The 12,861-nt window shown below is 35.5% G+C and overlaps 1 protein-coding gene and 1 pseudogene across 5 annotated transcripts in view; one reads left to right on the top strand and one right to left on the bottom strand.

Moving 5' to 3' along the window:
• Positions 1 to 569: 569 nt before the first annotated feature.
• LOC144283733 (UDP-glucuronosyltransferase 2A3-like) overlaps positions 570 to 12,861 on the bottom strand; it is a 34,920-nt gene continuing 22,628 nt past the window's right edge. For 4 of the 5 annotated variants that reach the window (XM_077848226.1, XM_077848228.1, XM_077848227.1 and 1 more), the window contains 4 exons: positions 11,387 to 11,518; positions 8,960 to 9,047; positions 7,412 to 7,631; positions 570 to 1,868 (listed from right to left, as the gene is read on the bottom strand). In XM_077848226.1, the coding sequence (XP_077704352.1) occupies positions 1,589 to 1,868; positions 7,412 to 7,631; positions 8,960 to 9,047; positions 11,387 to 11,518 (720 nt within the window). In that variant the 3' untranslated portion in view covers positions 570 to 1,588. The remainder of the gene's footprint in view (positions 1,869 to 7,411; positions 7,632 to 8,959; positions 9,048 to 11,386; positions 11,519 to 12,861) is intronic. The other variant, XM_077848231.1, reaches the window with a different exon arrangement.
• On the top strand, positions 2,810 to 7,010 carry LOC144283810 (hsc70-interacting protein-like; annotated as a pseudogene).

Here is a 12,861-nt window from a genome sequence, read left to right as displayed (position 1 = left end):
TATTATTTAGGCAAAGGAAGAAATCAGCAGGTAATCAGCAGGAGAGGAGAAAGCAGGTGAACAGTGGCTATTGAGAAGAAACAAATCTCTATGTTGTGGGTGGCCAGTCTCAGAAACTAAATGGGTGCCTGAATTGGGTGCTCAACACCACGAATGGCTACCCCATCTCTCTTGGATCTTAAGCCACTTGCTATATTCCAATAGGAATAAACTGCATGGAGCAAACATAAAGAGCTCCTCTCAGGACATAATCAAATTGTAAAAGTCAAAACACATCAACATGAATCACCTTTAAAAATACAAGCATTTAAGAAATACATCTTTAGCCTTCACAAAAAGATTTAAGAATTTATTTGCATTTTTAGGAATGTACATATTCAAAAGAAACACATATTCCTATATACCACATATCATGCATTTATTTTTAAATTGGAAGTAATTTTCAATATGCCATATTGAAGTAAATATGAATTTCAAAAATTTCAGTAAGTCAAGGGCTGTAATTTATCACCTCAATTATACATCAACTATTGAAATTTTTAATTTCAATAATAAAGTTTTACTTTATTTTTTTTTATAAAGTTTTACTTTAATTAGAATACGTCATTAAGTGTATAAGTAAAGAAAGTACAGCCTTTATTTGTTAAATTAATGCAAAGCTGATTCAAATATGAATTTTAATTAGTGTTTTGTGTCATAAGTATTTACTAAAACATACTCTTAGTCAAGCAGGTCTGCTAATATCTTACATCCTTGGCATAATATTTAATTGATACATTTAAATTTGCAAGATATACAGACTGAAAAATAATATGATGGTCTTACATTCCAAGGAAATATTTGTTTTTGCTAGGGAACTAAATCTTGGATTATGAAGACCGATTACAGACTATGGGCATTAGTGATTTTACAATATAATAAATTGACATTTAACTTTAATGTTATTACTTGTACTGTTAATTAAACATCTCATAAAAGTACTATTTTTTTCCATATTTCTTAATAATTTCCTCTATAGATGATCTATTCACCTTTAATACTGTTGACATTCTCTGTCCCTGAGGAAAAATAATGACACAATTAATCTCTTTTGTTTGAGGGCAGTCCCCATACCCTTGTTTCAAAAATAGGTACACAGGAGTACTTGTTGATTATAGGCAGAAACAAAGGCCATGATTATCTATGTATGAAATAGGAATTTGCAGACCTTCCCTAGTATGATGCACTGTTGGGGTACTTATCAATTTAGTCTCTGACCACAGCAAATTTGGGCAAGTAGAAGGCCTTATCTTTATGAAAAAGAATAATGAAAAATAACGATATTTTGACTAAAAAGATACATAAAATTATTAGTGTCCTTGTGCCAGGAAAATGAGAGGAAAGGGTAAAGGCACCTGGGAAAAGACAAAGGAATACTGGGGCATGTTCACTAGTTAATGATTATGTTGAATTTTAGGCTTTACCTCTAGGCTAGAGCAGAAGAACGGGAATTTTGAAAATGAGATGGAGATACTGTGTTTTCATTAAGGTCACGGTGGTTAGACTGAACGGGATTGCCCATTAAGGCCTCTTCCCAGCTTAGAAAGATCTACTCCCTCTTTTTCTTCTTTCCTGCTTTATTAAATTTTCGACAACAAAACAAACAACATTTTGTGACCAAGAATATAGCAGTTGCCACACAGGCCAGCAGGAATCCAATCACATCCAAGGAGTGGTACTGGAACCAGGTGAGGTCATGGGAGGCTGGCCGCAGGTGCTTGGCTCCTTTGTGGCGCATGACAAACTCAATCCAGAAGACTGCTCGGTCCAGGGGCTTTACAGGTTGATCATGGTGAATCCTCGATAATCTTGTAGCATTCTCTTTATAACTGGCAGGCAAAAATATAGAAATTAGAGAGTTTCTGTTTTCATTACAGGTAACATGTGATACACGTTATAGGTTATGTAAGCCAAAGGCCATAGATACACGGAGAAAAAAAATTCATTCTTGCTGAGACATAAACTTTGTTGGTTGCATAGCATCTTAAGAGTCAGGAAGGGAATATGTAGATGAAATATATTCTTAACAGAATGTGATGAAATGCAAACACAAAAAATGGACTAAGTTTATTGCAAATGTATGTCCTAATTTCTCCAAGGAGGAATTTTGAGATTGCGTAAAGTATAGTTTCCAGGGTTGTTCCAAAACCAAGACTGGGAGTAACCCAATATAGTGGGGAAACTCCCATAAGTAGGTTCACAAGCATGGTCTCTAATATCTGGCTATATATAATCATGATTATAGACAAGCTGATAATCAACATTCATAAACAATTTCTGCAGTGTCTAAGACCCTGGCACTGTGATAATTCCTCCAGTGCACACAGTTGTGTCTCTATGATGCAAAGGACAGTGTCTCTATTGACAATATCAAGGTTGGTAAAGATACTGGGATAATTTTGGAAATGGCAAGGACATGGACTTTGAGTTTTTTAGATGAATAGAAATATCTTGCTAGAATTAAACCCCCCTAATCATGTGGCATGACAGTAGCAATAGTTATATGGAGTTGACAACTCTAATCTCTCAAACAAAAATCGATAGAAGTATGTATTTGAAAGGCAAGTAATATCATGACCAACCATTTCTTGGTTGATGAGCCAGAATTAGTATATTTCCTTTGGGTTTTGTGTTAGAGATAAAAGTTTCGACCAGATGATGTGAAGATGGTAGAAGATAAATGACTTGGGAAGAGATGTCCTAGTGTGATTTACATATTATTGGGATTGGAGAAGGAGAAATGTGGTTATTATTCACCAGTGAACACGGTATGCTAGATGCAGTAGGAGAGGATAATTCACTTATGTTCATTTTTGTGTGCGGTGAGAAAGAATATTCTCCAATCGGGTTGAAATGTTAGTAAGGTTAGAGAAGTAATTTCACATGGTTCATCCTAAAACATTTTAGGTAAACTACAGTGGGTACTCTCTTCCCAAATCATACTTTTGTTCAACATTTTCTCCACTGAGAGATAGAGAGATAGAGATAGAGATTTAAAACCAGAAATCCACATATGCTAGATAGATAAACTTGTACTTGTGAATTCAAATAAAAATAAAGTATGCTGGGACTTCTGGGTGGCTCAGTGGTTTAGAGCCTGCCTTTGGCCCAGGGTGTGACCAAGTCCCACACTGGGCTTCCTGCATGGAACCTGCTTCTCCTTCTGCCTGTGTCTCTGCCTCTCTCTCTCTCTCTCTCTCTCTCTCTTTCTCTCTGTTTTTCTCATGAATTAATAAATAAATAATCTTTTTAAAAAGTATGCTTTCCTATAAATGTGAAAAGAAAGGCTTATTCTCATATTTAAAATTACCATTAAACATTTTATTGTACACTAATGTTATATTACTGTTATCAAGATACTATAAACAATTAAAATCACTATGGTTTATGCATTTAATTGTAATCTTTTGTATTCCTTAATTCCTCTAAGCATGAAGACAAGGGATGCAAATACATCCATATATACACTCCACATGAAACTCTTTTGTTCCTAGATAATTTCAGAGTTACAACTAAGTTTAGGGTTAATGTTAAGATATTTTAATATAAATAACTTCAGGTATTTTCTTGGAAAATTCTAAGAGTACTTTGTTTCTGCCTTTTGCATCAATACTTTTCAAATCATCAAAAAATTTAATTCTATGAACTTAAGTTTTGTATGAAATAAGGTAGACTTCTAAAAAATTGCAGGACTTACTCTGATATTTAGTAAAATGAACCAAATTAGCATCAGTTAACAACCCAGTAATAGTCTAATGCATTAGACATCAAGATCATCATTTATGAGAAACAGAAGATCATGGCCTTGCTGAAGCTCCTAACCCTGGGTCCATCTCCCAAATGGATGTAATATCCATTTTTTGTAATATTTTGAAAATTATGACTTAAATGTGCATCTTAATAAAAGTCACTTGATTGGAATGTGTGTGAGAGGGGGAACTGGACAACTAGCATTGATTTTTCAAGTTGGATTCAAGGCAAACATTGAGTGTCTTCCCTTTTGGGGATCAGTACGTCAACTCCTTTGTCTAAAAACCTTGCAACTAGGACTTTGAGTAGATGCTTTTATGTAGATTAGTTCCAACAAAATTGCATTTGAGTTGACTTTCTCCTCTGAAATATGAATTTCAGATTTGAGTAATACAAATGGAATGTTGTAACAATCTCTTGAGTTTTGTCTCTGAAAAAAAAATAATTGAGTCTGAGATAATCTGGAAACAAGTGTACACATAAAGCACTTATACAAATTCAGAGCAAATACTGAGAGTATTAGATAAAGATAATGCCTTGATAACAACTTATATAATGTTGGGGGGGAACCATAAAAATGATGGGCTTAGAATGTAATTAGGCATAATACACAGTTCAAAAAAGAGGAGCATTGAAGTAAAATAAGAATGCAAGTGTTATGAAAATCAGGTTATAAAACAAAAAGTGGTGATAAAGCGTATAGATGAGCTGTTGAAATAAATTGTTAAAAATACCTCCTTCAAGGATTAATAAAGAAATTAGAAAAAGTATTTTCTAGTGGCAAAAAAGTAAATTTACTAATTTAGAGATTGAGGAAATCTCAGTGACTTAAGAAAGGTAAAAAATGATTAGGATACTTAGAAACTAATAGAGAAGGAAAACAAACCAAGATATTTTAACATAGAGACCACTGAAATTTGACATCTCTGAAATAGAGAAAAAATGGAACTACCAAACATTCTATAAGTAACAAAAAAAACTCTGAGAAGAAAAATTTTAATTTTTGTTCTACATTAACAGTATTGAAAGAACATAATATAACCTAGGGAAAATATAGAAAATAATATATAACAATACATCATTAATTAGGTCTGAATTTTTTAAAAAAATGATTTTTTTCTAGGCTGATCTGGAAATTTAATATCCATGAGTCTTCATTGAATGAAAATTTCATGTAATATATTTAGTTACAAATGAATCTGAAACATTTTGGAGTAATGAATCTCTACTTAATGGTAAATAGTGTATTCCCTTAAAATACTGCAAAAAGAATTTAAGTAAAATAAGGGGCATAAATATTCACAAATTAAAATTTTAAGTAATACATATCTCTTTGAGATGAGATTTATTTCTATAGCTAGAATTCAACGTTTGCAAAAATAAAAAATCCATAAAAATAAAGACTTAAAATTGTATTCATATATTAATTCTTTAGTTTGGTGAGACAATTCAGAGAAAAAATAGCATATAATGATATATAACTAAAGTTCAATATAATTTATGGACTCCTTTCAATTTTCAATTAATCAGATTGATTAACTGAAAGAGATGAAGATAATGACATCAATTGAAAATACCAATTGCTAAATCAGATGAAATTCACAATTTTGTTTAAAAATCCATGCATACTAATACCAATATTTATAAAATTAATACCTACTCAGTATCTCTCTTCCCTGTGTATATGCATATACTGATCAATGGTATAGTCAGTGTTAATGATGGTCATTTTTGAATGATAGAGTGAATTATCATTTCCAATTTGGTACTTAGTGAATGCTCATAATATTTAAATAAGCATATGTATGTTTGTCTATACAAACAAGCATATTCAAAAAATTTCTGAGAACTCACATGATCATTATTCATTCTGAAAAAAATTAATAAAATATTTGAAGCATTAGTCTTTTTTTCCCCATTTTCAGCAAATCACTTCATTGTTTAGAAAATGAAAAAATAGCCCCATCCACACAGTCATGCTGAGCTAGTACCCGCGCCTGGAATGGGGCTGTAACCTCAGCAGCGCCTGCCGCCTGCCAGCGCCCCTGGACCACGGACCCCCGCAAAGTGAGCAAGCTTCGTGCCTTCGTCAAAATGCGTTAGCAGGATCCGAGCGTTCTGCACACCGAGGAAATGCGCTTCCTGCGGGAGTGGGTGGAGTGCATGGGGGTGAAATACCACCTGCTACTCATAAAACCAAATCAGAAGACAATACCAAGGAGGAAAAAAACAAATAGTAAGAAGGCAAAGGGAAACATAAAGACAGACGAACCATCAGGTGAGGAAAGTGATCTAGAAATTGACAGTGAAGGTGTAATTGAACCAGATACTGACGCCCCTCAAGGAAGGGAGATGAAAATGTAGAGGTAACCAACAAAATGATGGATCAGGCAAATGATAAAAAAGTGGCTGCCAAAAAAAAAAAAAAAAAAAAGTGGCTGCCATTGATGCCCAAAATGATGGTGAACTACAGAAAGTCATTGACTTGTTCACAGATGCCATCAAACCGAATCCTCGTTTAGCCATTTTGTATGCCAAGAGAGCCAGTGTCCTCATCAAATTACAGAAGCCAAATGCTGCCATTTGAGACTGTGACAGAGCTATTGAAATAAATCCTGATTCAGCTCAGCCTTACAAGTGGCAAGGGAAAGCACACAGACTTCTGGGTCATTGGGAAGAAGCAGCACATGATCTTGACCTTGCTTGTAAACTGGATTATGATGAAGATGTTAGTGCAATGCTGAAAGACGTTCAACCGAGGGCCCAGAAAATTGCTGAACATCGGAGGCAGTATGAACGAAAACGTGAAGAGCAAGAGATCAAAGAGAATAGAAAAGGTTAAGAAGACTCGGGAAGAATATGAGAGAGCCCAGAGGGAGGAAGAAGCCAGATGACAATCAGGAGCTCAGTATGGCTCTTTCCCAGGTGGCTTTCCAGGGACGGGCGGGCGGGTAGGGAATGCCTAGTAATTTTCCTGGAAGAATGCCTGGAATGGCAGGGGGGATGCCTGGAATGGCAGGAATGCCTGGGCTCAATGAAATTCTTAGTGACCCAGAGGTTCTTGCAGCCATGCAGGATCCAGAAGTTATGGTGGCCTTCCAGGATGTAGCCCAGAACCCAGCAAATATGTCAAAATATCAGAGCAACCCAAAGGTTATGAATCTCATCAGTAAATTGTCAGCCAAATTTGGAGGTCAAGCATAATGCCCTTCTGACAAATAAAGCCCTTGTTGAAGGAAAAGCAACTTTGATCACCTAATGGATGTCGCAGTAATACAAACCAGCGTATCTCTGCCTCAAGAAGAAAGCTGGGCTGCTGTGAAGGGAATCCCTACCCCTCTGCCCACATACAGCTGAAACACTCTACAGTGGTTTGCCATTAGGGTGTTCATTCAGATAATGTTTTCCTACTAGGAATTACAAACTTTAAACATTTTTTAACCCTTAAAAATATTTAAAAACATTAAAAAAAAAGAAAATGAAAAAATAAAGTGGTTTTGATATTGGTCATGTTATGGTTGTCATTTAAAAGTAAATCAGTTACAAGGCATGAAACGCTGAATGTGTCCAGGTGTGATGGGCAGCCTAATCCACGGTAGGCCTTTAAAGCAGTCGTACTTACGAAGGTTCAGTAATGACTGTTCTCAGGGCATGGAGCAGATCTGCACTGGTCATTGTGTTGATGTTCACCTCCACAGCTGCTCCTTTGGCCTTCATGTGAGCGATGTTGTCAGGCTGATCAGCAAACAAAGGCACTCCCACCATAGGAACCCCGTGATAAATAGCTTCATAGATCCCATTGGTTCCACCGTGAGTGATAAAAGCTTTTGTTTTGGGATGACCTAGTTTGGAATTGGGTGAGAAGTGGATGAGGATTTCATTGTCATGGGTTAACAGAATTGGAGAGAGAGGGAAAAGACTACAGGGGTAACTCAATGAAGAGAGCAGCAGTTTTCTACAAAAGCCAAGAGCGCCTGGGCTATGCCTATCTCAGAAAACTATGATCCCAGGAAAGGAGGCAGTAGTTCCCTCTGCATTGTCTGCAAAGACTTTACTGAGGAGGAAATACCTGAACTGAGACTGAAACTTGAAGAGTGATGGGAGTCTCAGCTGAAGATGCTCTTTTGTGAATCGAAGAAAGCACCGGCTCTCTAAAATGAATTGCCAATTCTCGAATTATTTCTGCTTTAAGATGGCAAGTAAAATGTGACATTTGATTTTCTTTTTCTTTCTTTCTTTCTTTCTTTCTTTCTTTCTTTCTTTCTTTCTTTCTTTCTTCTTTCTTTCTTTCTTTCTTTCTTTTTCTTCTTTCTTATTTTGTTTTAGATTCCAGTGTAGTTAACATACAATGTTGTATTAGTTTGGGGTGTACAATATAGTGATTCAACACCTCCATACACCACCCAGTACCCATCACAACAAGTGCACTCCCTAGTCCTCATCACCTATTTATCCTTGCCCCGTCCAATCAATTCCCCTCTGGGGACCAGCAGTTTGTTCCCTATAGTTAAGAGTCTATTTCTTGGTTTGTCTCCCTCTCTTTTTTACTTTTCCTTTGCTCATTTCTTCTTCTGTTGTTGTTATTGTTCCTTAAATTCCTCATGTGAATGAAATCATATGGTATCTACCTTTCTCTGACTTAATTATTTCTCTTAGCACTATACTCCCCACTCTATCCATATCCTTGCATATGGCAAGGTTTCATTCTTTTTAAAACTGAACAATAGTCCATTGTATTCACATACCACTTCTTCTTTATCCATTCAGCAATCGATGGGCACTTAAGCTGCTTTCATATCTTGGCTATTGTAAATAATGCTGCTATAAATATAGGGGTGCATGTATCTCTTTGAATTTGTTCTTTTGTATTCTTTGGGTAAACCTCCAGTAGTGTGATCACTGGATCATGGGGTAGTCCTATTTTTTACTTTTTGAGGAACCTCCATACTGTGTTCCAGAGTGGCTGCACCAGTTTGCATTCCCACCAGCAGTGCAAGAGAGGTCCTTTTTCTTCACATCTTCAGCAACATTTTTCGTTTTGTGTGTTTTTGATTTTAGCCTAAAACGTGACATTTTATCTATTAAATATTCATTGAATGTATTTGCTGCTAAACAGCCACTTTACTTGCCCATTATCCAACTGTACAGGTTTTCTTCCCCTCAGTCTTACCAAGAAGATCATTCTGGGGTATCCAGTCATAGAGCCGAGTATTGGTTCCCAACGTGGCTGGTTTGTTTCCTTTGTATCTCCATAAAACCTGTCAAAGACAGTGCTTTAATTTTGCAAGTAAAAACGCACAGTGAAGGCATCTTAGGGCTGTAGAATTATTTGTAAGTTAGGTAGCCCACCACTACTTTATGTGATAGTGAGAGAAGTGGACATAAGGGGTCGTTTGCAAACACAGAGATATAGGAGGACTGTTTACATTAACCCTGTCAAAGGGGCTTGTACTAATAGTTTATTAAGTATAGTTTCATCATTTTTGCATTTCTCACTTAAAAGTTTTGAGGTGTGACATTATAAGTGAAGAGATATTAAAAAAATAAAAAGACTAGTTTAGTCAGAGCATGGGGGTTTTTAAATAGCATTGAAATGAACATGAAAACTGGTAATTTATTAATGTCATAAGGACATCTTAACTCTCATGTTTCAAACATAATGTTTTCCAAAAATATACTTAGCTTTAAGTGTTTATTGTATGCTTGTTGAATGAGTGTATGCTTCTTCCCTGCTTCCCTCTCTTCTTCCTTCCATCCCTCTTCCTTCCTTCCTTCCTTCCTTCCTTCCTTCCTTCCTTCCTTCCTTCCTTCCTTCCTTCCTTTTCTCCTCCTCCTCCTCCTTCTTCTTCTTCTTCTTCTTCTTCTTCTTCTTCTTCTTCTTCTTCTTCTTCTTCTTCTTCTTCTTCTTCTTCTTCTTCCTTCTTCTCTCTCCCTCTCCCTCTCCCTCTCCCTCTCTCCCCTTCTGTAGTGTTTGAGGGAGGAAGAGCTGGAGGTTTGCTTTCTTTCACTATTTAATGAAGTATCTTGTTAAGATGTTATCCTTTTCTTACATACTTGTTGCAGAGTAACAAGCTCTGTAAAACTAAGTTCAGATTAAATATTAATAGATGGTGAACTCTTTTTTTTTTTAAGTTTTTAGTTTATTCAACAATTCAGTACCTCATCCAGTAGTCATCATGATAAGTGCATGCCTTAATCCCCACCACCTATTTAACCCATCCCCCCATCCACCTCTCCTCTGGTAGCCATCAGTTTGTTCTCTATAAGAGTTTGTTTCTTGGTTTCTCTGTCTGTCTCTCTCACTCTTTTGCCCCATGTTCATTGGTTTTGTTTCTTAAATTCCACATACAAGTGAAATCATATGATATTTGTCTTTCTTTGACTTATTTTGCCTAGCATTATATTCTCTGGCAACTCTCATGTCTTTACAAACGGCAAGATTTCATTCTCTTGTATGGCTGAAAAAAATATTCCATTGTATATGTATAGCACATCTTTTTTTTTCAATTTTTATTTACATTTAGTTAGTTAACAGGCAGTGTAATGTTGGTTACAGGAGTATTATTGAGTGATTCATCACTTACATAACACCATGTCTTCTTTAGCCATTCATCTGTCCATGGACACTTGGGTTGCTTCCATAACTTGGCTATTGTAAAGCTGCTATAAACACCTAGGTATGTACCCCTTTGAATTAGTCTTTTGGCATTCTTTTGGTAAATACCCGGTAGCATGATTATTGGATCATAGTATAGTTCTATTTTTAACTTTTTGAGGAACCTCTATACTGTTTTCCAGAGTGACTGCACCAGTTTCCATTCCTGCCAGCCATGCAAAAGAGTGCATTTTTCTCCACATCCTTGGGTGGCAAAAAGTGCAGAAATAAATAGCAAAGACTTAACAGCCCTAATTAGTAATGCTTACCATTATGGAGGTTTATATATTTTAACTAATATACAAACATAAAAAGTCCTAGGGTATGTCACGAAGAGGAATCTATAAAAAGTAGAAATCTAGAACTATAATGACAACAAACTTCAAGTTAATTGAATATAATAAATCAGTAAATATATATTGTTTAATAATAATATTAGGATTTTTAACTGTTTTTAACTGTAGAAATTTCAAATTAGAAAGATTAGGCTTCTACTTTTAAACCAACTAGATATTGATATAGTCTCAGTAAAACCTCAAAATATAAAGTATATCCTTGAGCATAATTCCTGTCTATTCTAATGTACACCATCACTCTTTTCCTGGACCTGGAGCTAACACACTTGAGACTTTGGGGAATAGTCAGTGCAGTTCATAAGATATCAAATAGTAAAAGATTTTTGGGATCTTAACATTGTCATCTCCACTTCACTGAAAATATATGATTGTATGAAAAGATGTATTTCCATAGTAATGCAGAGACTTACTAAGAAAATAATTAAATGTGCCCCAATATACTATTTAATGTTTTAAGAAATTTTTACTTGAAGGTGGTACCAGTTATGCTCAGTGTTTCAGAGTTGATCTAGAAAGAGTCCTATTCATTACACTTTCTATCCAATTGGCAGAGTGGCTATCCACCAGGCCCCAAAGTTGTACTGACCTTCTGTGGAATCTGGGCAAGAGCCGAGGCAATGAGATTGGCCTTTTCATCTGTGAGATTTTTGACCATTGACCCCAGAGAAAACACCACAACACCATCTTCACCTGAACTTCGGACAAATTCCTCCATTCCCTACAGTGATAAAATTATCTTTATTATAAATGTGCAGGATCACAGGGGAAGATTTCACTTATACTTCTAAAATAGATATCAAGAGAAGTATCCGAGATGTTAGACTGGTTCTACTCTCTGCCACAGAGAACAATCTAGCATCTTTAAGAGGAAATAGGTTTCTGAAAACTATCAGAAACTGAACCATTATACAAAGTGAATAGGCAATAAGAGACATCTCTTCCCATGGCTCATGGAACTCTTATGCTCAAGGCTTAATTTTATGAACCAGCAGAGATATTTGAAAACTCAAAAATATTCCATGTAAGAAGCCTACAAAAGGGTCCTAACTAGACTTTTAAAACGTGCATGTCAGTTTACCTGCGTTAAATTGTTAATAAGTCAATCTAACTCTCTATTAGGACTTCAGGATAATTTTCTCATGTTTATTCTTTGATGAATTGGAGTAAAAATGATTTTTTTTAGAATTGACAATATAGTAATACAGTTTAAAAGTTAAAAAACTGTTGTTGTTGTTGTTTTAAATGAGGATAACATTTATGAGACAGTGCTTCTCTACCTTCTCACAAATAGCTGATACACGCTTAATTTGAACCTTAGCACATTAGTTAATATAAACTCCTATACAAATAAAACCCTCTGGTCACTACTTAGAGTTATGCAAGTTGGGTACTGCAAAGTCTCTTTGAGGTCTTTTGATTTGTGATACATGTGATTATCAACATGTATAGATCTGTCGTGCTTTCCCTGTGTTAGTATTATTGGCTTCGGTGTGATATTTCTCAATATATTTATTGAATTTCTCAATTATATTTATTTATTTCTCAATGCATTTCTCAATTCAAGGCTGTTAAAATTACTAGGGAAAGGATGATGTTATACATGAAAGTGGACTGCTATTTTAGCTTAGATAATATTGGGAGAATATCTCTGAAGTCCCAGGAGTTGGCATTTTGCCATTTTGATTTGCCTCCCTGAAACAGTGATTGAATATATATATATATATACACAAACACACACACACAAAATATATATATATATATATAGCAGTTAGATTTGGATTCTTGATTTGGCTGGCTTTCATTGCTTTCTTCCTGTGTATGCAATCCCTGGCACAACTTTTTCATCAGAGATATAAGCTATGTTGGTGTTCATATTGCCCAAATGTTTGTATTAGCAATTGAGTTTGGAATGGAATAATCCACCCCCCGTTGTAAAACGTGTCTGAGTTGTTTTGTAAAATTGTGCATATGAAAAGTAAAGATGGCATGATGAATATAATAGTGTGGCATGAGGTATTGTCTTGTGAGCCAAGGAATATGTTTTGTCTCTTTCCATACTTT

The sequence above is a fragment of the Canis aureus genome, chromosome 14 (assembly GCF_053574225.1).
Source record: "Canis aureus isolate CA01 chromosome 14, VMU_Caureus_v.1.0, whole genome shotgun sequence".
NCBI lineage: Eukaryota > Metazoa > Chordata > Mammalia > Carnivora > Canidae > Canis > Canis aureus.
The sequence above is the reverse complement of the archived record's forward strand: the minus strand, read 5'-3'. Positions and strand labels throughout refer to the sequence as shown.